Consider the following 23,439-nt stretch of genomic DNA (forward strand, 5'->3'; position numbering starts at 1 on the left):
AACTAAAACCTTTATTTCAGATTCTTGAGGGAGACCCTCATATCACATCCCCTAGAACCTTGACTCCGGAAGCCCTAGAGGTCTTACATAGGGTTGAAGAAGCCATTAAGAATGCGCACCTAGTACGCATTCGTCACCAGGACCCTTTTCTTCTATGTCTGCTCCCCTCTCCTACACTTCCTACAGCAGTGCTTTGGCAGGATGGTCCCCTTCTCTGGGTACATCCTCAAGCCTCTCCGGGAAAGGTGATTGGTCACTACCCGACCTGTGTAGCTGACCTCGCATTAAAGGGCCTTCACATGGCTCTCTCCCACTTCGGGCGCTACCCAGAGAGCCTCATCTGTCCATACACTGCCAACCAGATAGACACTTTATGTGCCACTCTTGATGCATGGGCGGTGCTGCGGTGTGCTTTCCCAGGAGGCATTGATAATCACTACCCCAAACATCCCCTATTGCAATTTGCTATGAGGAATGACCTCATTTTCCCGAAGATGACTTCGGCACACCCGCTGCCAAATGCCCTGGATGTCTATACTGATGGCTCTAAAACAGGCATTGGGAGTTATGTTATCCAGGACCAGGTGTTTACTAAGCAATTTCCTTACACTTCCCCTCAGCTGGTGGAGTGTGCTATAGTTGGTCTGGTCCTTAGCACCATCACCGGTCCCATTAATATCATCTCAGACTCTCATTATGTGGTTAACGCGGTGAAGGTTTTGGAAACTTCCCCTTATATCCTTCCTAAAAGTACAGTTTTCTCCTTATTCACGGACCTCAGAAGCATCATCCTGAGTAGGACCAACCCATTCTCTATTCAGCATATCAGAGCACACTCCCTCCTGCCTGGACCCATGGCGGCGGGAAATGCAATGGCAGACCAGGCCACCCGCACTCTTTGGGTGGCTGATAACCTTGCTGCCGCCAAAGATTTTCATACACTTTACCATGTGCCAGCTGAGACCTTGCGTCTCCGATTTCACATCTCGCGTGCCGAGGCGCGTGAGATTGTCTTGCAGTGCCACGCTTGTGCTCCTTTTCGCAATGTCGCGCATACGGGAGTAAATCCCAGGGGTCTGCGACCATTACAATTGTGGCAAATGGACGTCACTCATATTCCCTCTCTGGGAAAAACTCAGTTTGTTCATGTCTCCATAGATACCTGTTCTGGTGTCCTCCACGCCACGCCACTAACGGGGGAAAAAGCCAGTCATGTCATCATCCATTGCTTGGAGGCTTGGGCTGCCTGGGGCAAGCCAAGTACTATTAAAACAGACAATGGCCCCGCTTATACCTCCAGAGTTTTCCAACAATTTTGTGCTCGCCTTGGAGTCAAACACCTCACTGGCCTCCCCTACAATCCTCAGGCACAAGGCATTGTGGAGCGTGCCCATGGCACGCTCAAGGCTTATCTACAAAAACAGAAAGGGGGAGATGCCCTGGAGGCCATACAGAGGTCCCCTAAAGGTACCATTTCCCTTGCCCTTTTTACCTTAAATTTTTTGACTTTGGATGTGTCCGGCCGCTCTGCGGCAGAGAGACACACGTCCCCCCCGGTGGCTCACCGCGAGGCGGTAAAATGGAAGGACGTCTTAACGAGCCAGTGGAGAGGCCCGGATCCGGTTATAGCCAGGTCCAGGGGAGCTGTTTGTGTTTTCCCGCAGGATCACGAGGACCCTATTTGGGTTCCGACGCGCTTGACCCGCTCGGTGCACACCACGGCTGAGGAGGACGAGCGTCCGGCGGGCCAGGATGGCGTCACTGCAGATGCTGATGCTGGCGGGAGTCCTAACGACGGCGACGGCGGTACCGGAAGCGCGCTGGGCCCTGATGGATGTCTTCCCTCTGCCGATGCCCGTCCGGCATGACGCCACGGTTTTTCCCCGCTTTTTTACCACCAACGAGTCTCTAGAACTACCTTTCCTCCCGTTTGATATCCCTGTGGAGGCGCCCTCGGCCACGATGCTGTATCGGCAGCGACGCGACTTTGGCATCACCGCAGCCATAGTTGCCGCCGTAGCGGCCGCGGTGGCTGCCGCGGCGACGGCTGCAGTTGCGCTCACCACTTCGGTGCAGACGGCCACCGCCTTGAACAACTTATCGTCGGGGGTGGCGACCGCCCTGGCGACCCAATCAAACGTCAACGCTCAGCTGAAAGGAGGCATCATGATTCTCAACCAAAGAGTGGACTTGGTTCAAGAACAAGTGGACTTGTTGATGCAGGTCATGCAGCTGGGATGCGAGTGGCGCCTGCCTGGCATGTGTGTCACCTCTATCCCTTTTCAGAACGCTTCCCGGGCAGCTAACCTATCACGAACCCTGTCACAGCAGTTGTTGGGTGCATGGTCCAATGAGTTTGAGACTCTGATGGAACAGCTGCAGGCTAGTATAGTTCACGTCAACTCTACGCGAGTCGACGTGGACTTTGCCCAAGGACTGTCGGATTGGGTGTGGCAAGTGGCTAACCATGTGAAAGAGTGGGCGGGAATGGACTGTTTGTTAGCCTTGCTCGCGACTGTGGCCCTAATAGGATTTGTGGCCCTTACCCGTATGGCGCGTCGCAATCGGCGCAACCAAATGTTGCTGCAACAAGCCTTTGCCGCACTGCAACTCGGCCAGGACCCCCACGTGTGGATGGCCAGGTTATAGGCGTTCCGCGACTTGCCTGCTCTCCCCCCTCTCTCGGCTGTAAGGTACCTCCATGACGGGAATGCGTGGGTCCCGAGCCTGGAGGCACACCGGTTGGTGCCAGGCCGGGGAGCAGCCCACGTAGCCTAAGACAGAGGCCTTACCCACGGCCGCCTTTATAACCAGCCTCTGCACGCCTCCGAGTTCGCTCATTGCACGAGGCGAGGTGGTTTCAAGTCTGGCAGGCCTTCTTAATTAATAAAGCAGGGGGAGATGTGGGGAGCGCGGACGCCATTGCAAGATGGCGCCGATTTCCGGTGGCCTGGCTGAGGTAAACAAGTGTGGCGCATGCGTAGTACGTCTGTAGATCTGTTATATAAGTATGCATATGAGGTTTTCTGGCTTGGCCTATTGGTGACCGCTTGTGATTGACTTTGACCTATCTCTGTTACTTCCTGTTTCCCTGAGAGTATATTACTGTGTGAAAGCTTGTGCTCAGGGTCTTCCGCATCTTGAAGCTTAGAGGGATCCCCAATAAAGCACTGTTAGAAGAACTCCTGTTGCCGCGTCTTCCTTGCTGGCGAGGCGGGCGCGACAAATCCGCCAATTTTTTTTCTTGCCAGTCCTTTCTTTGGAAAGTCCTCATTCTTTCCAGAATCCAACAGAATCTAGACTTCTAGACTTGAGTTTTGCATGCTCATTCCAGATGAATTTGTGATAGCCTGTTCTCAAGAATGCTATGTGACATGGGTTTCATTTCTTTTTTCTTTTCTTTCTTTCTTTTTTTTGAGGCAGAGTCCCGCTCTGTCACCCTGGCTAGAGTGCCGTGGCGTCAGCCTGGCTCACAGCAACCTCAAACTCCTCAGCTCAAGCGATCCTCCTGCCTCAGCCTCCCAAGTAGCTGGAACTACAGGCATGCGCCACCATGTCCGGCTAATTTTTTCTATATATTTTTAGTTGTCCAGCTAATTTCTTTCTATTTTTTAGTAGAGACAGGGTCTCGCTCTTGCACAGGCTGGTCTTGCACACGTGAGCTCAAGCGATCCTCCCACCTCGGCCTCCCAGAGTGCTAGGATTACAGGCGAGAGCTACCGCGCCTGGCCGGTTTCATTTCTTAATTAAACTTAATCCAAAAGTAACAATTTTTTTAATCAAGGAGAAGACAAGGCAAAAGCTGCACTTTGAGAGAAGGAGAGAATTAGGTGTGGAAGGAAGAAACACACAGAATGGGATAACATTCCATATGATTTTGTGATTTAGGTCTCTTAAAGTTTCATTCTTCCCTTGAGTCAACAGTTTTATCTGTTAGAATTTTAGCCAGTCTATTTCTTAAAGATGCATAATTTTGGCAGAAGAAAGTCACCTGATATATTTTTTTATAACTTTTCACATTATCCTTCCATGTTTTTAAGGGAGAAATGATGTCCAGTCCCTTGTTTAGCCAAACACAGTACAGGAATAAAATAATGCCTGTGTCCTAAGATTGTACTGAATTCATGACATATGGAATTTTTAAATACATAAAAAGGTTACTGTTGATGTCATCTGTAGGGATGCATATAATATGTTTAAAGATTACTCAATAGGAGAGTCTGCCAGTGAATTAGCCCAATAATATAATCCCACTAAAAAAAGAAATAATAGACATCTCAATTGGAAAGGAAAAAGTAAAATTATCTCTGTTTACAGATGACAGGATCTTATGTGTAGAAAACTCTAAACATTCTTTGAAAAATCTGTTAGAACTACTGTACACATTCAGCAAAGTTGCAGGGTCAAAATAAACACACCAAAAGCAGTTTCTTTTCTTTGTATGAACAATAAACAGTACAAAAAGACATTTAAGAAAACAATCCAATTTACAATAGCCTAAAAAATGATAAAACACTCAGGAATAAACTTAAGCTAGGAAGTGAAGACTTGTACACTGAACACTAAAAACATTGCTCAAAGAAATTAAAGAAGACACATAAATGGAAAAGCATTCTGTGTTTATTGATTAGAAGACTTAATATTGTTACAATGTCCATACTACCCAGAGATTCAATGCAAGTCCTACCAAAATCCCAATGAAATTTTTTATAGAAATAGGAAAAACCATCCTAAAATTCATATGGAATTTCAAGGGACCCTGAATAGCCAAAACAATCTTGAAAAGGAATAAACTTGCAGGGCTCACATTTCCTGATTTCAAAACACTTCAAAAGCTACAGTAATTAAAACATTGTGGTACTCGCTTAAAGAATGACATATAGGCTGGGCACGGTGGCTCATGTCTGTAATCCTAGCACTCTGGGAGGCCGAGGCAGGAGGATCGCTCGAGGTCAGGAGTTCGAGACCAGCCTGAGCAAGAGCGAGACCCCCATCTCTACTAAAAATAGAAAGAAATGATTTGGACAGCTAAAAATATATATAGAAAAAAATTAGCCAGGCATGGTGGCACATGCCTGTAGTTCCAGCTACTCGGGAGGCTGAGGCAGAAGGATTGCTTCAGCCCAGGAGTTTGAGGTTGCTGTGAGCTAGGCTGACGCCACGCCACTCTAGCCCGGGCAAAAAAGCGAGACTCTGTCTCAAAGAAAAAAAAAAAAGAAAAAAAAAAGAATGACATATAGACCAGTGGAACAGAATAGAGAGCTCGGAAATAAACCCTTCTGTATCTGGTCAGATGATTTTCAACAAGGATGCCAAGACCACACAATAGGAAAAGGATAGTCTTTTCAACAAATGCTGTTGGTAAAGGATAATCCACATGCAATAGAATAAAGTGGGATGGCATCCTTACCCTATACCATATACAAAAATTAACTAAAAATGGATTAAAGACCTAAACATAAGGCTTACAACTATAAACTAGAAAAAATATAGGGAAAAATCATAATGGCATTGGATTTGGTAATTATTTCTTGGATATGACACCAAAAACTCAGGCAACAAAAGCAAAAATATACAAACGGGACTACATGAAACTTGAACACTTCTGTAACTCAAAGGGTACAATCAATAGAGTATAAAATCAAGAGTGGAAAGGCAATGGGAGAAAATATTTGGAAATCACATATATGATAAGGAGTTAATACCTATCATGTATAAAGAACTTTTTTTTTACAATTGTGAATTGTGCTTGGGCGGGGCAAACAGCAATACATGTAACCAAAATGTTTGTACCCTCATAATATCCTGAATAAATAAAAAAGAACTTTTTTTAGTTTTACAACAAAAAAATAACACTATTAACAAATGGTCAAAAAAAACTTGAGTAGACATTTTTTCCAAAGAAGATATACAAATGGAAAACAAGTCTATGAAAAGATGCTGAACATTACTAATCATTAGGGAAATACAAATTACATTCACATGCGATATCATCTCACACCAATTAGGATGGCAAATATTAAAAACAAAAATAACAAGTGTTGTTAAGGATGTGGAGAAATTGGAACCTTTAGTACTGTTGGTAGGAATGTTATAATAAATGGTGTAACCAGTATAGAGCAGAGTATAGTGATTCCTCAAGAAGTTAAAAATAGAATTTTCATATGATCCAGAAATCCTACTTCTGGCTATATATCCAAAAGAGTTAAAGCAGGATCTCAAATAAATATATGCACTCCTATACTCATTGCAGCATTATTCACGACATAGTAAAGAAGTGGAAGCAATCCAAATGTCCATTGATGAATGTATGGATAAAGAAAAAGTGGTATATACACGTAATAATATGTTATCATATCTCACAAGAGAAGGAAATCCTGTCACATACTACAGCATGGATGAATCTTGAAGACATTATGCTAAATGAATTAAACCGGTCACAATAGACAAATACTGTACGATTCCACTTATATGAGGTATCTGATATGGTCAAACCGATGGAAGCAGAAATAAGAATTATAGTTGCAAGGGGACAGGGAGGGGAGTGGTAAATGGGGATTTAGTGTTCAATGGGCATAGAGTTTCAGTTTTGCAAAATGAAAAAGTTCTAGCGATCTGTTACACAACAATGTGAATACCTAGTACTAACAAATATTTAAAAATGGCTAAGATAATAAATTTCATGTTATGTCTATTTTTACCACAATTAAAAATAAAATAAAATAAAATAATGAGAAATTGAGATATTCACAGATATACAAAGCCAAGAGGTTGTTTTTATAATCTGTAGACATGATCTACTAGAAATGCTAAGGGGTGTCCTTTAGGTTGAAATGAAGGGACACTAGACTACTTGAAATCAGAAAAAGAAAGATCTCTGCTAAGGGTAACCACAGAGGTAAATGTAAAAGCCAACATTATATATTTTTATATTATAGCGCCATGTTTTATTTCCAATGTAATTTAAAAGACAGATACATATACAATAATTATAAATCTTGTGTACAATGTGTGATGATTTAATTTTCGACAACAGCAACATAAAAGAGAAACAGAGCTGTATAAAATCAGCATTTTGTATGCTACTGAAGCTAATTTTGCATTAAGTAAAACTAAAATGTTATCAATTTAGGATGTAAATTGTAATCCCCATGGTAACCCCTGCGAAAATATCTTTAAAATGTAGAAAAAAACAATGAGAAGGGTATCAAAACAGTATACTAAAAAAACCAACTAAACACAAAAGAGGCAGTAATGGAGGAAATGAGCTACAAGAAAGGTCTAAGACATACCAAAAACAAATAATAAAATGTCAGAAAAAAGTCCCAGCTGGATATAGTGGCTCTTGCCTGTAATCCTAGCACTCTTGGAGGCCGAGGTGGGAGGATCGCTTGAGGTCAGGAGTTCAAGACCAGCCTGAGCAAGGGCAAGACCTCATCTCTGCTAAAAATAGAAAAATTAGCTGGGCATGGTGGCATGCACCTGTAATCCCAGCTACTCAAGAGCCTGAGGCAGGAGGATCGGTTGAGCCCAGGAGTTTGAAATTGCTGTGAGCTAGGCTGATGCTAGGCACTCTAGTGCAGGTGACAGAGCAAGACTCAATCTCAAAAAAAGAAAAGAAAAGAAAAGAAAAAAAGTCCTTTTTTATTTTATTAGTAATCACTTTAAATGTAAATAAGTTTCCAAAGAAAAAGGCAGAGATTGGCAGAATGGATATAAAAAAAATGATCCAACTATGTGCTGTCTATAAGATACTCACTATAAATTTAGAGAAAAAAGTAGGTTGAAGGTGAAAGGATGGAAAAAGATATTCCATGCAAATAGTTATAGAAAGAGAAATAAGTGGCTATGTTAGTATCAGATCAAATAGATTCCAAGTCAACAATTGCTGTAAGACAAAAAGATGGACATTACATATTAATGTTTCAATACATTAAGAAGCTATAAACATTACAAACATATATACACCAAACAAAAGAGCCCCAAAATATGTGAAGCAAAGATTGACAGATTTGAAGAATGAAATAGGCTGTTCTATTATAATAACTGGAGATTTTAATGCCCTACATTCAATTATTCATAGAACATCTAGACAGAAGATAAATAAGAAAGCAGAGCACTTTAACACCACTATAAACCAACTAGACCTAACACTCATAAACAGAGCACACTACCCAATATCAGGATTACATATTCTTTTCAATTGCACATAGAACATCCTCCAGGATAGACCATATTTATGCCCAAGATAAGTTTCAATAAATTTAAAAAGATCAAAATAATACAGATTATCTTCTTTGTTCAAAATGGAATGAAGCTACAAATCCTAACAGAAGGGCAAGAGGAAAATGCACAAATATGTAGAAATTAAACAACATAGTCTTAAATAACCACCAAGTTAAAAAAGATATCACAAAGGAAATTAGAAAATACCGAGAAATAAATGAACACAAAAGACAACATTCCCAAATTTGTGAGAGACAGTGGAAGCAGTGCTCAGAAGGAAATTTGTAGTTGTAAATGTCTACATTAAAAAGATGATTAGAGACAATTTAACTTCTTCCTTTTCAATTAGATGCCTTTTATTTCTTTTTCTTGCCTAATCGCTCTGGTGAGGACTTCCGTATCATGCTGAATATAATTGGTGAGAGTGGGAACCCTTGTCTTGCTTTTGATCTTAGAAGAGATGCTTTCAGCTTTTCACTATTAGGTATGATGTTAGCTGTGGGATTGTCATATATAGCCTTTATTATGTTGAGGTACATTTCTTCTGTACATAATTTGTTGAGTTTTTATCATACAAGGCTATTGAATTTTTTCAAGAGCCTTTTTTTCATCTATTGTCATGATCATATGATTTTAATCTTTCATTCTGTTAATGTTGTATATAACAGTTATTGATTTCCATATGTTGAACCATCCTCGCATCTCAGGGATAAACTTCACTTGATCATGGTATATGAACCTTTTAATATGCTGTTGAATTCAGTTTGCTAATTTTTTTTTCCAATTTTTCAACTGTATTGAAGTATAGTTGACAATTAAAAATTACAAAAGCAATTCAGGTAACCAAAATGTTTGTACCCCCTGTAATACTCTGAAATTACAAAAAAAGAAAAAATTATATATATTTAAGGTGTTCAATTTGGTGATTTGATATAGTTGTACACTGTAAAATAGCCATTGCAATCAAGCTGATTATAATGTCCATCAGCTCACATATACCATTTTCTTTCTCTTTTTTTTTTTTTTTGCTGGTAAGAACACTAAGATCTACCCTCTTGGAAAATTTCAAGTGTACAATATTGGTTACTATAGTTGCATTGCTGTACATTAGAGCCCCAGAACTTCTCAACTTGCATAACTAACACTTTTTACCTTTTGACCAACACCTCCCCATTTCCCCCTCCCACTAACCCCTGGTAACCACCATTCTACACTTTGTTTCTTTGAGTTTTGCTTTTTCAGATGCCACACATAAGTGAGATCATGCAATGTTTGTTTTTCTGCATCTGGCTTATTTTTCACTTAGTTTGCTAATATTTTGTTAAAGATTTTTGCATCTATGTTCATCAGGGATATTGGCCTGTAATTTTCTTTTCTTGTTGCCTCTTTATCTGACTTTGGTAACAGGGTGATGCTGGCCTCAGAAAATGAGCTTGGAAGTTTTCCTTTCTCTTCAATTTTTGCAAGAGTATAAGGAGAATTGGCATTAATTCTTCTTTATTTATTTTTTATTTTTTTTTATTTCAGCTCATCATGGGGGTACATATGTTCAGGTTATATACATTGTCCATGTCCCGCCCATCCCCCCGAGTCAGAGCCTCAAGTAATTCTTCTTTAAATGCTTGGGAGAATTTACCAGTAAAGCCATTTGGTCCTGAGGTTTTCTTTGTGGGGAGATTTTGATTAGTGATCCAATCTTCTTACTCATTATTGCTCTGTTCAGACTTTCTACTTTTTATGATTCAATTTTGATAGGTTGTATGTTTTTAGGAATTTATCTGTTTCTTCTGAGTTATCCAATTTGTTGATGTATAATTGCACATAGCAGTCTCTTAGGATCCTTTGTATTTCTGTGGTATTTGTTGCAAAGTCTTTTCTTTCTTTCTTTTATAATTTTATTTATTTGATTGCGATCTGTCTCTCTTTTTCTTAGTTTAGCTAAAGGTTTCTTCTGGGTGCATATCCAAAGGAAATGAAATCAGTATCTCAAAGAGATATCTGTACACCCATGTTCATTGCAGCATGAGTAACAATTGACAAGACAAACAACTTAAATTTCCATAAATGGATGAATGGATAAAGAAAATGTGGTACCATACCACTGCAGAAAGGTGGAATTAGAATCTAGGAGTCTTTGATGGCAAAATCCAAGTTCTTTCTACAATACCCTACTGCCTCTGGCCTTTGGGAGTTCATAGTGTCCAGCCCTTTTCTAAGCACTGACATGTTCCATTGCTTAAAATTTTGGTTGTAAGCAATGGTGTGCTGGTAAATGGTTAACAACTGGTTCTCTAAAAAAAAAAATAAATAAATAAAAATCCTTAGTTGGTAGTCTTTGCCATCTTTCACAGAGTACATAATCCCACCATGGCCAATTTCAAGTTACCAATTTCACTGAATGCAAAAGTGGGATGAGGTACACACAATACACTGTCTCAAGCTGGTGCAAACTGGCCTCACCACATCATTGGTCACAATCAATAGGAATTTTTTCTTGCCAATATAAATAAAATGTATTTTGTGAGAAAAATGTCTGAGGCTCACAGAACTGGAGACAGCCTGAAGAAAGTAACTTGAGAACTGGATAGAAAGCAAGAAAACAGCAGGAAAGATAGGAATGGTCCGATCAGGATGCTGACCTGGAGCTAGAATCACAGAAACCAATTTTTTTCACTTAAATTTCAAAGTCCAAGGAGAGAGTATGTTGTTGACTAAGAGGAGGTTGTATGCCTGCCCCCTGGCCATACCAGGACAGAAAGAGGAATAATCCGGTTTACTCCTCTCCAATAGGAGGAGAATAAACATCTGAACATGTCACCCCACAAAGACTACATATTGGTTTTCTGTTAATGCATAAGAAATGACCAAAGAGAGTGGTTAAAACAACATCCATTTATTATCTCCTAGTTACTGTAGGTCAGAAGTCCAGGCATGGTTTGGTTGTGTTCTCTGTTCAGGCAAGATTAAAATCAAGGTGTCAGCAGGGCTGCATTTGTATTTGGCCCCAAGAACAAATTTCAATGACCTCTATATATTTTTTTTGTAATCCTCTCCCTTAACTACTTGACCTTTTGAGTTGTTTCCCAGAAATGGTGGCTTTTCTGTAAGACAAAGGAGCTGAGATTCTGAAGGCCCCTGGGCAGACTTCCTGACACCAAGATTCATCATCCCCCGCAAGCTGCCCCCAATGCACATAGCCCCTTTTTAGTTTACACAACTAACCCAAGGCCAGCAGCCCCTCCTTTAAACACCTTTGAGCTCCATTAGTCAGAGAGATGGATTTAAGGCAGTTTCTCCCATTCTCCTGATATTAAAAATTCCTTTCTTCTTTGGCAATACTCGTTGTCTCAATAATTGCATCTTTGAGCAAAAAGCAACTACACTTAGACCGAAACCCCCTTGCGGTTTTGACAGTACCACAATTTTTTTTTGGAGCCTTCTAATTTCGTTCAGATTGGTGACAGAACTCCTGTCCTTGCAGCTATAGGTCTGAAGTCCTTATTTCTTTGCTGGCTATCAGCTGGAGGCCTCACTTAGCTCACAGAGACCACTTCATATTCTTTGTCATGTAGTCCCCTTCATCTTCAAGTCCAGGAATGGAGAATGTCCATGCATCTAATCCCTCTCACTCTCTTGCCAAAACAAGTGCAGTCCCCTGTAAAGTCTCACCTGACTAGGTCGGGCCCGCCCAGGATGGTGTCCCTATTTTAAAGGCAACAGATTTTGGAATTTAATTACCTGTGCAAAATCCTTTCACAGCAGCATCTAGATTAGTGTTTTATTGAATAACTGCCAGATAGTTATTATGTACACCAGGGGGTGGGGAGCTTGTGGGCCATCCTAAAATTCTGTCTGCTATAATGGGGGAACTTTATAATCCTAAAAGGAAATTGAGTGTCATTCGGAAAGGTGAATGGATACCAACAAGACAAATATTCACTATAGCTTGTTTGGCTGACATGTTTTGCCATCCCACCCTGAAATTTCACGGCAGTGAATGAGGCATTCTGTGAGATCACGGGTGGTGGTGAGACAGAAGTACTGCAGGTAGAGAAGGCAAATCAATGCCTGGAATAATCACTTATTCCACAGAGATCGTAAATCCAATCAACTCTTCGAAGATGAGAAGGGGCTGGTCCCCTTCAGGTTGGTCCGTATCAGGAACTCAGTATAGTGTTGGAGTAAGGTGCACTCAGCAGTGGGGGTAGTTGCATCAGCCTTTGCGAGCCTGTAGTTAAGGCCATGCATAGCCTCTCTGTTCATGCCACCATGACCACTTTGTACAGGTGCCCATTGAGCAAGCACAAGAGCAGCTGAGGAAAGAGGCTTGCTGACCTCCAATGAGTGGGTCATACTGCTGAGCAGACTACTCAGAGCCTATTGGTGAGCATTCACATTGAACACTGTCTTCTCATGGTCTGGACCAATCCTAAGAAGTCCAGTACCACTCCCCTAAACTTCTTTTTTTTTAGCTATTTTCCCAAATGTCCTCATTCAAAATCCCTGCTAATTAGGATGGATCATCATCCCTGGACTTGGATCTGGATGCAACAACTTGTACTACTTTAGGTTGTTTCTCTTTGGAAAAGAGTGAATGCACTTTTGTTTGTGTGATGAATAACTCAGTGTCCTCTTTCCAAAGGGTGCAGTGTCAAGAAGCGTGTGTAGTGGATATCAGACAGGTGAATTTTTGTGAATATTTGCTAAAATAAAAATACTTTTTAATTTAAAATTTTTATTCTGATATAGTTTAAAAATTATAAAAAAAGTTGCAAGTATAGTAAAAAGAATTCCTGTCTACGTTTAACCTAGATTCCCCAATGTTAACATTTTACCACATTTGTTTTATTCTCCCTCTGTCTCTCTCGGTCTTCTGTCTCTCTGTCTCTGTGTCTCTCTCTAGACACACACACACACAATTTTATAAATGTTTTGAGAGTAAGTTACAAAGACATTCTCTTACAGAAAACAGTACAACAATCAAAATAAGACTGCTAACATTGAGCCAATATTGTTATCTAATTTAAAGACCTTATTTAGATTCTGCCAATTTTGCAAATTGCCCCAGAATTTCGTGAGCAGGGAAGGGACAGAATTGAATCTATTGTGGGGTGTGAACAGGGTAGAGTGGCCTACTGAAGCCTGCAGTAAGGTGCAGTATACAAGGATGGAGCTAAGGGAACTCTCACAGGCATTGGGCCTCCTCTGAAAGCCCCAGGCCCCAGTGATGCACCCTCCTCGTTCTTCAGGTCCCCTAGAACTCCCTCATGATCTTCCACACCCCTGGTGTTGCCTGTAACCTCTAAATAAACTTTGCTGGGACTGATTGCCCAAGGTGTGGCCCCAGGACTCTTCCACATCTTCAGCACCTAACACGCCTTGGAGGATCAGCAGAGATCCATCCATATTGTGTAGATCTCGCAGACCACAAGAGCTTGGGGAGGCCACAGATGTCTCATCTCCATCCCCATTTACAAATGAGCAACTGAAGCTCAGAGAACTAATATTCTTGGGGGCAGAGCAGGAAGGACGCCTGTAGGCTGGCTGCCTCTCAGTCCTGGTGTCCTCCTCACGCAACACACTGCTGTTCAAATCCCCTCCCTATGGGGCAGTCCTGATCTATGCACAGTATGCAGCTGGGGGTGTGGGTGCTGATTGGTGAGGGGGTACAAAATCTCAAGGAAGACCTGTGCTTAACCTGGGGGCTTATGGACAGATCGGTTGTTCTTTACTGAGGCTGCAAAGTGGAGCCCATCTACCTGAATGTGGAGGCCGTGAACACACACCGAGAGAAGCCTGAGGTAGGTGGGGGACTCCATGGCCCAAGCTGGTTGTGGACACAGCACATGGCGAAAGCCCCCTCCCCCACAGAAAGGCTGCCCCAACCCCACAGAACCTGGGTGTTTTGCACCAACAGGTGGAATAACCAGCCTCCAGAAATGCAGGACCCACAGCCCAGACCTGAGGCACCATGGAGATGCAGGACAAAGGCCTCAGGCTGAGATTCCCTATCCAGGCCTGGAGGTAGGGTAGGGGCTGGGGCCTTACACTGCTATTTTGTTCCTATTAATCCTGGACTCTCTTCTCAGAATGTGGACATCACCTGGGAAACTGAAGAAGCCCTGGACACTGTCCCTGCCCACTAATGCCATGGACATTGCCCTAGGAGGCCAAATTGCCTTTGCTCTTGCTTTTTTCTCTTCCCCAGGCTCTGCCCTTGCCCACATACCACCAAGCCCCTAAGGAAGTTATGGCCTAAGCCTAATTTCCTCCTCAGTTGGGAGAGCCTTGCTTCTGGCGTAGACTTTAGCAGCTTAAGCCAGGTCCCTGTTCACAGTCACAGCCAAAGGCTGCCCAGCTCTGCATGGAGCTTTGTCTTACTTTCTTAATTCTTGTTCTCTAAGCAACAAAGGCCCCTCTTTCTCCCTGCAGGAGAAAAGGCCATTGTAAGGCCTCTTTTGTTTTTCCGTAAGACCCTGTCTCCATGATGAGGCCCTGATCCTATAGGGATAGATTTTGAGGGCTTCCCAGAGGGACAGGTTCCTGGGTAACATTTCCAGATAGGGAATAGTGCCTGAGCACTTTTATGCCCCTTTTATGGGCAATGTGGCTAGGGGTATGTTATTTTCCTTCTTACACAGAAGATTTTGGCACTAACTCATAGTGTTGTCTACTGCTACTCCTGCCTGCATTCTGGAGTTATTTCACTTTCCACAGCACAACCAACACCCTGGAACCACAGGACATGGACCGCTCATCTCCAGGAAATGTCATTTTCTCTCCCCTTCAACTACCTACACTCTCTGGTTCTTACCTCACCTGGAGTTCTACCTCTTCTGTCTTTTTTTAAATGAAACTGTCTGACCACCTACGCCCTCCCTCATTATTTCACTTCTCTCAACGTCATTCCAGGACATCTTGCAGCACATCTATCACAAGTCACTTAAGTGATATTGAATAGACTATACGAGTTCTTGGGTCTTGTTACCAGTTGTGTTCATTGATTCTTCCTTTGTTTCTCAATCCGTTAGCTGGATCTACCCATATTTCTACCTGATGAAAGCCGATCTACCCTTCAGGCTAGAGCTGAGGCCCTGTCTCTCCCATATAACCATGTTGATCTCTCCCCGAACACAGGAAGAAAAAGGGGGGACACATCTAATTCACTTTGCAATTTCAATGTTTATTTCTGATACCAAAACTTGACAGCACACAAGGAAAAAAAAACAGCAACAGACAAGGAACAGCAAATAAATTTATCTTGCATGCCACTTTCAGTCAACAGGATGTGGCTCTCTAGATAGCTGTGTTTTAGAAGGAATCTGAGGCTTCAGCCTTACTCAGGGGAAAGAGTATTGCAACTGATCAGCAATATCTGTGAATATAATAAAGAAAAAGTAAAAAGTCAATATGTATCAAATAGTAAGGAATATAAATACCAAACAGTGCTTCCCTATACTTTCCTCATCTCCCCACCATGGGTTTCCTATGACTCCTGGCTCATGCACATAAATACCATCCCATGGACCCTATATCCCCCCAAGACCCGAATTGCCCAATCCAAAGTGATGTACCTACCTGACATCTCACTCAACCCAGAAGAAGCCAATGGCACCAAAGTTGGCAGCAAAGTTGGCACTGGCTGTACCACTGGGGCCAATAACGGGACCAGCAAAGGTCTGAGGAAATCTGGAGCGGGCATTCTGGTGGTATCTGGCCCAGAAGGTAAATGGGATTCTGGACCAGGGATCTCCAAAATCTCCTTCCTCATCCCAGGTCAGTAGCTCAAACTCAATGTCATCCCAGCTCCAGGGCCCAGACACGGCCTCATCTCCAATTCCCATGCGGTTTCTCGCTTCAGCCCGTGCCTCCGCCTCAGCTGCAGCAGCATCCAGAGCATCTAAGGCCTCATCTGCGGCCTCCATGAACTGTGCAGTCCAGTCACGAGGGTCTCTCTTCTGAACCTGAGATGAAGAATAGAAAACAAAACCAAACCTATTTACAAGAGTCAAGATATGGAATCAACCTAAGTGTTCATCAATGGATGAACAGATAAAGAATATGTTCTACACACACACACACACACACACACACACACACACACACACACACTCACAAATGGAATACTATTCAGCCTTAAAAAAGAAGGAAATCCTGCCATTTGCAACAGCATGGATAAAGCTGGAGGACATAATGCTATGTGCAATAAGCCAGACACAGAAAGACAAATATTGCATGAGCTCACGTATATGTGGAATCTAAAAAAGTCAAACTCATAGAAGCAAGAGAGTAGAATGGTAGTTGCCAGGGGCTGTGGTAGGGGGAATGGGGAGATATTGGTCAAAGAGTACAAAGTTTCATTTAGATAGGTTGAACAAGTTCTGGAGATCTATTGTATAGCATGATAACTATAGTTAATAAATAATAATGTACATTTGAAAATTGCTAAGAGAGTAGATTTTAAATGTTCTTACCATCAAAAAATGGTAAGTATATGAAGTAATGGATAATTAACTTCATTTAATCATTCTATAATGTATACATATTGTCAAAGCATCACATTGTAGCCCATAATTTTATTATTCAATTAAAAATAAATGAATAAAAAAGGGCTGGGCACGGTGGCTCACGCCTGTAATCCTAGCACTCTGGGAGGCCAAGGTAGGAGGATCATTTGAGCTCAGGAGTTCGAGACCAGCCTGCGCAAGAGCAAGACCCCATCTCTACTAACAATAGAAAGAAATTAGCTGGATAACTAAAAATATATAGAAAAAATTAGCTGGGCATGGTGGCGCATGCCTGTAGTCCCAGCTACTTGGGAGGCTGAGGCAATAGGATTGCTTAAGCCCAGGAGTGTGAGGTTGCTGTGAGCTAGGCTGACGCCACGGCACTCTAGCCTGGGCAACAGAGTGAGACTCTGTCTCAAAAAAAAAATAAATAAATTCATTCATTAATTAAAAAACCCTTAAAAACCATACTGTACAGCCATAAATACATACAACTTTTACTTGTCAAAAAATTATACCTCAAAAAAGCTGGGAAAAATAAAAATATATAAAAACCTGAAAGAAAATGAAACAAAAACCATAATACTATTAGGTAATAAATATTAAGCACCTAATACATATTAAGGTTAATTATAGCAACAACAGCAAATACCATCAGTAATGTGGCACCTACCACGTGCCATACCTAAGACCTCATTCCCGCTCTGGGCCTTTCCTAGCCAGTGATACCTCATCCCTTGACCTATCAATTCTGGAGCAGTTCCTCCATTACCTCTGCAATGAATCTCAGCACTTTCATCTTGCTAGTCTCATGGTAGGAACGGAGGCCCCAGAGGAACTCATACTCAGGAGGGTTGCTGTTGGGCACTCGTCTGTAGTCCAGGTACCTGGAAGAGCAGAAGAATCTTTCTGTTTACCCACCCAGGCAGAATGGTAGTCCACTAGTGCAAAATAATCCTAGATTTTGAAACATCAGATTTCAGGTAGCAAGTCCCCCTCGGGCTCATTCCTAAACACAATCAGGCTATTTACCCTTTAATTATCAGGCCTTGGAATTCCTGTGCCAGTGGTTCTGCATTAAACAATCATGGAGAGCTGCAGGGGAGGCTTGGGTAGGGTCACAGAAAGGACAAGACTTCATCTCACCCCTTCTGCCTCAACTCTAGCTCCAGGTTCTTATAATTTTGTCAATGAGCCGCAGGCCCATTGCAATGCTCACATTGCAGTCCAAAAGCCTCAGCCTGGCCCAGCCGTGGGAATGTCTACCGTGGGAAAAGACAACTATACTGCAGAAAAATTCAATCATGAGGAGCATATGCAACACATACAACTTAGTACCTATGTGCTTCTGTGTGTGTATGTACAGACATAGTGTAAGAAACAAGCTTGGGCTCAAAGGGTTTTCTGAGGCTGACTAGCACACAGGCAGAATCACGAGAACCAGAAAAAGCCCCTTAGGCATCACTTACTTCTGCTTTACAAACTCGTATGTGAGAAGTTTCCTCAGATCTCCAAGGAGGGGATGTCTCACCCTAATAGTAAAAAAAGGGAATGCATAATCAGACACTATGACTTTGCCCAAAGAAAAGAAAAGCGCCTTCAAGCACAGAGGTCAGAGATGAGAAAGGAGGTGGAGAGGTCAGGACTGTTTCCCCATCTACCCAGGTCACATCGTTGGGCTCTGAACCTCCCCAAAGCAAACTCTACAGACCACCACACCATGTTAATGCAATCCTGGGACCATCCTCTGTAGCCAAAGGATGCTACAAACAGGCAAGAGATGAGAGAGCCCAATCATACCCAGGACGCAGTCCCATCTTGCGTAGTGCCTCCCAAAGGACAGCTGCAATGGGAAGCAAGGGGAGACAAGGGATGGAAAATCAGCACGGAAATCAGGCTGCAGCCAACCCCCAGCTGCAGGTCCAGCCACTCACCCTCACTGGCACGGTTGCCATTCATAAAGATGACGCCCAGAATCACCAAGAGGAGACCCAGCTTGGGTGTGTCTTTGGTCCTAGAGGAGCACAAAAAGAATACATTTTTAGCAGCCATTTGCATGAGAGACCTCAGCCAGCTTGCCCATCTAGCCTCCCCAGTATTTCCCAGCTATGGAAGAATTATACCCCAGCGCTGCCCATGAGCTGCTATGTGACCCTGAACCCTGGACTCTGAACTCCTTGAAACTCTCAGAAAAAAAAAAAAACACCACTGAGAAAGGCCATGTTCCACCTCCGTTCCCAACTTACGTTCCCAGTATGCCAGCCAGGGACTCGGGGGTACTGATGAGAATGTACAGGTGTTCTTCCTTGTCAATTTCTTTCAGTTGAATCCCAAATTTCTACAGGGGCAAGAAAAAAGATGGTGAAATTACAAAATCTAGCAGAAGCTACCCATAGTCAGTCAATCACCTCCCTGTGAGACTTGCCCTAAACTCACGGTAGAAACCCCATGAAATCTTTAAAATCAAGACTTTCCCAATCATTCCTGACCCTCAGGGCTGCCTTCTTACCTTCTCTAGGACAAAGCATGCACGCTCAATGATTTCGGGATAAACGTCAGTGTATTCACGGATGATATCTCTCAGCATTTCTGTAGGAGAGAGGGACACCTGAGTTGAGCGGGGCCCACAGAGTAGCAACCTCTTTGCCACCTCTGCTGAGGGTAGCACAGCCAGGGTCGTCAAGGGTGGAAAAGAAAGAGCCAGCCATGGAAGGGAGGGGATAAAAGGGGAAGGGACATATAAGCAAACAGATGCCCATAGAGCACGGGGTGAGGGGCAGGGCAGAGGCTCGGGGAGGGGGCACTGGATGCCTACCTGAGCGCTTGATGGGCACCTTTGTGTAGTCTTTAAGCATCAGGTACTTGACCAACTTATTCGCCTGGAAGGGGAAAAGGAAATCATTAAAGTGATAAGATATTTGCAAAAAACTTGGTTGAATTATAGATGGAAAGATGACAAAATAGCAAGAGAGGGGAAAAGTGACTGGGGAGTTACAGCTCTTACTCTTTCCTGAAGAAGGGCCACATCTCGGGGCTGTGCAGCTCCTGGGTTCTGTGAGGCACGAGAGTTGGGTGAGGGGCGCAGATTAGGCGAGGGTCGCAGGTTATGCCAGTCAGGTGGAATCGGCCAGTCAGCGGGGATCCAGTCAGGTGGCAGTGGCCAGTCAGTGGGAAGTGGCCAATCGGGTGGCAGCGGCCAGTCGGGTGGAAGCGGCCAATCAGGAGGGCCTTGCCAGTCTGGGGGGCCCTGCCAGCCCGGTGGGGTCTGCCATCCAGGTGGGGTCTGCCATCCAGGTGGATTCTGCCAGGCCAATGGGTTTGGCCAGACAACTGGGCCAGGCCAGACAATGGGGTTCGGCCAGATCACCGGGTTTTGCCAGATTACTGGGTTTGGCCAGATCACTGGGTTCTGCCAAGCGACTGGGTTCTGCCAGGTTGGTGGGGTCTGCCTAGCTGGGGGGCTCTGACGTGCTGGTGGGGTCTGCCTGGCTGTCTGGTTTTGCCAGCCTGAGGGGTTCTGCCAAGCCAATGGGGTCTGCCAGAGCACATTGGGGGGTGCACTGGGTGGATTCTGAGTGGTCACTGGAACCGGTGCAGACCTCCAGGTCCCTGCAGCCAATGGGGCCCGTCTCTGATCCCCACTGCTATTCTCTTCCACATTCAAGTTATTAATCTGCATCATTAGAGAGAAGAAAAGTTCAGGGTCACCAGCTGGTTCTCTGTCTTCACCCTATCTACTCCAGGAAGGCCCTCTAAACCCTCACCTGTAGTGACAGCCTGACCCACTAGACATTGGTCACCCTGAGTCCTGGGCTTGTCTTTCATTATCTTCCAGGCAGGAGTTTCATCTCCGAACCAGGCCAGGAGCAACCCAAGGTTGGGGCCTGAGGCTTCTCCTCTTCCTATGTCCCGTCCACCACTGGCTCTGCTTGTACCACCCTGAACAAATCACTCGAGCCACTTCGCCTCTCTGGGACTTAGTTTCCTTTTCTGTAAAACTGGGACTATGATCCCTAGCTGGTAAGAGTTTCCTTCAAGATTTAATGATAACCTGTGTGAGTGTGTCTAGCTCAAGACCTAACAACACATCATGGCTACTATCAAAATGTAAGCTGAATGACATACAGGTTGTATATATTATTTGTGCCCATGGATTATCTCCCCATCAGTCTGTGGACACTCAGAGGACAGGAATAAACATTCTCCTCAACATCCCCTGCAGCCTAGGTGAGTACAGTTATATATATTTTGTTCTGATTAGAACACATGAACAACCTCAGAGAAAAAGAGAGCCCAAAGCAAAGCGAAGCTAGTAGGGATCTCACCTTGCGGGTCCTCTTGCCACGAATTATAGTCCGGGACTCCAGATTCTGAGCCTGGGAACCGTCTGCTGATGTCTGTGCAGTTGCCCCGTCAAGTTCGGAGATATCTAGGTCTGTCTCTATGTCAGTCTGGCAAGTGACCGTTTTGGTGTGATTTACATTCTGGGTCTGGGTATCAGCTATTGGGGCCTTAGTGGTATCATTCCAAGCCTTGAAGGCTGTCTTAGGCCGGTTGTTGGCCATCTCATTGGCATTGACAGACTGAGAGAAATTGTAGGTGGCATTTGGGCCCACCTTAGTAGTGGCATTCTGGGCCTTAAAGGCCATCTCGGACTTGTTAGCAGTTAACTCACCAGTGGTTGCTGCCTGGGAAAAATCATAGGCAGCATTTGGGCCCTTTGGGGTAGCATTCTGGGGCTTAAAGGCTGCCTTGGGCTGGGTGTTGGGCATCTCCTTGGCATTATGTGCCTGAGAGAAATCATAGACACCATTAGGGCCTTTTGTGGTGGCATTCTGGGTTTTAAAGGCTGTCTTAGGCCTAGCGGCAGCTGCTGACACCTGAATGTCAGCCATCTCATTGGCAGTTGGGGGCTGTGAACTCTGGGGACTTGCACTGGGCCCGCTGGCAGCTGCTGTCGCCTGGTTGGTAGGCGGAGCATCCGAGATCTGGATCGCCTCCATCAAGGTCTGCATAAGCAAGGCGCTGTCTTCTACAGAGGCCTCGGCCTGCAAATACAGGGGAAAAATATTAAATCTCTGGGCCTCCAAGGAGGGAGCAGGAGAGGGGAGGGAGCAGTGCAGCAGGGGAGCCGCAGGCAGGCGGCTGGTGCAAAAACAGGAGGGCTGGGGGAGAGACCTAGGGGGCTCCTCCAGGGACGAAAGGAGGCGGGGCGGGTACAAAACATGTGGTAGGGGTGGAGTGGAGCAGCGTCAAAATGAGGGGTGGGGCGGTGTGAGGAGTGGGCAAGAACGGGAGCGGGTGGGGCTGGAGGAGTGGGGTTAGAGCAGAGCGGGAGGCGTGTGGTCGCAGCTCAGGGCGCAAGGCGGATCCAGGAATTGAGGAGAATAAGGGAGGGTCGCGCCGGCTGGGGAATGCAGGAGAGAGGGAGGGTGGAGGCGGGAGGTTGGGGGAGGGGGCGACAGACTGCTCTACACACGTCAGGACTACGGAAAAAAATGGTTCCTTACCCAACCCGCATTCTCCGGGCAGATTGCCCTGACTACTAACAGGGTCTCCCCTTTCTCTGAGCAGGGACTAATGGCTGAAAAGGGACGCCCCTCCCCCCCTTCGATAAAGGATGAGAATTAGAACGTCGGAGTCTAGGCACTACAAAGGGCAAAATCGGATCGAGGCATTTGGGCGACCACAGGGGTCCGGGAGAGTGGGGCGGGGGGAACTGTCAGCTGGGGAAATGGTGGGGTGGGGAGCGGAGATCTCACCTGGAAGCCGAGGAGGCCCGCACCACAGTCCATTTTCTGAGCCATGGCTCCTGTCCCTCTGGCAAGAGCAGAGCCTGGGGGTTGTGGGAGAGGGGCTGGGCGTTATACTACAGAGGGCAAACGCGAAGGGCTGAACAGGCGGGAGGTGTCTGTGGTTTGATTGTGGGGGCAAATGAGGTGCTGAATGTGAGAAGGAATGGGCCCCACCGGAGCGGGAAAAGTGAATGGGCATCTAGATGGAGGTTCTGAATCTCGAGAAGCTGCTGACAGAGAGAAGCTTCAAATCGGGGTTCGGAGGACAGATTAGAGTTCTGAATCGGGGGAGGGTTGGCTGTTGGGATTCGCATTTGGGAAGTTGCATGGAGATTTTGAATCAGCAGCAATCGTATAACAGTGCAGATCGAGGTCAAGAAATCTGTGAGCATTTCGAACGATGGGAAGGATCGGATAGGGTTTCTGAATCAGGAAGGATCGGGAGGGGGATGTGAAGGGGAGTCGAAGGGGATTCAGAATCCAGGGTAAGGGGATCGGGATAAAAATGGGAGGCCCGCACCAGCGGGCAGATGCCCTGTCTGGGGGCTAATTCTCACCTTGCCTCAGGCCCCAACCCCAACCCCCTCGTTGCCTCACTTCTTCACGACTCAGAGGATCGGGATTGCTGTGCTCGGCTCTCAGCAGCCGCACTCTCTCCTTGTCCAGGAGAAAATGCCAGCGCGGCAGCTTCGGCGACCCCGCCTCTTCGCCTAATATACCACCCACCGTCTCAGGACGTTGTGCGCATGCGCACACAATGAAATGCCAAATAAAGTCCCGCCCGCTTTCCCAACAAAAGCTTCGTCCTGGAGCCCCTGATGCGCATGTGCACTGGAAGACAGCCCCGCCCCTTTGCCAACACACCACCCCACCGCCAACCAGGTCGACAATATACAGCGGTCCCTCCCCTT

General features: G+C 44.8%; 1 protein-coding gene across 1 annotated transcript; it reads right to left on the bottom strand.

The window, feature by feature from the left end:
- Positions 1–15,388: 15,388 nt before the first annotated feature.
- MAGED1 (MAGE family member D1) lies at positions 15,389–23,225 on the bottom strand. Its single transcript, XM_045538420.1, has 13 exons — positions 23,086–23,225; positions 22,496–22,569; positions 21,059–21,781; positions 19,738–20,406; positions 19,549–19,612; positions 19,243–19,322; positions 18,980–19,071; positions 18,668–18,747; positions 18,534–18,576; positions 18,203–18,265; positions 17,506–17,620; positions 15,805–16,190; positions 15,389–15,601 (listed from the first exon to the last, which is right to left on the bottom strand). Exons 2-12 carry the CDS (start codon positions 22,538–22,540, stop codon positions 15,813–15,815), a joined length of 2,352 nt encoding a protein of 783 aa, XP_045394376.1. The 5' UTR covers positions 22,541–22,569; positions 23,086–23,225; the 3' UTR covers positions 15,389–15,601; positions 15,805–15,812.
- Between the last annotated feature and the right edge of the window lie 214 nt (positions 23,226–23,439).

Source organism: Lemur catta, chromosome X, assembly GCF_020740605.2.
Source record: "Lemur catta isolate mLemCat1 chromosome X, mLemCat1.pri, whole genome shotgun sequence".
Classification (NCBI taxonomy): domain Eukaryota; kingdom Metazoa; phylum Chordata; class Mammalia; order Primates; family Lemuridae; genus Lemur; species Lemur catta.

What these genes read in the sequence shown, in the direction of transcription:
- MAGED1 (XM_045538420.1), bottom strand. Translation starts at nt 22,540, where the DNA reads ATGGCTCAGAAAATGGACTGTGGTGCGGGCCTCCTCGGCTTCCAG. An exon ending in CGGGCCTCCTCGGCTTCCAG is followed by an intron (nt 21,782 to 22,495) that starts GTGAGATCTCCG and finishes CTGTATTTGCAG; the next exon opens with GCCGAGGCCTCTGTAGAAGA. An exon ending in GTGGCAAGAGGACCCGCAAG is followed by an intron (nt 20,407 to 21,058) that starts GTGAGATCCCTA and finishes CTAATGATGCAG; the next exon opens with ATTAATAACTTGAATGTGGA.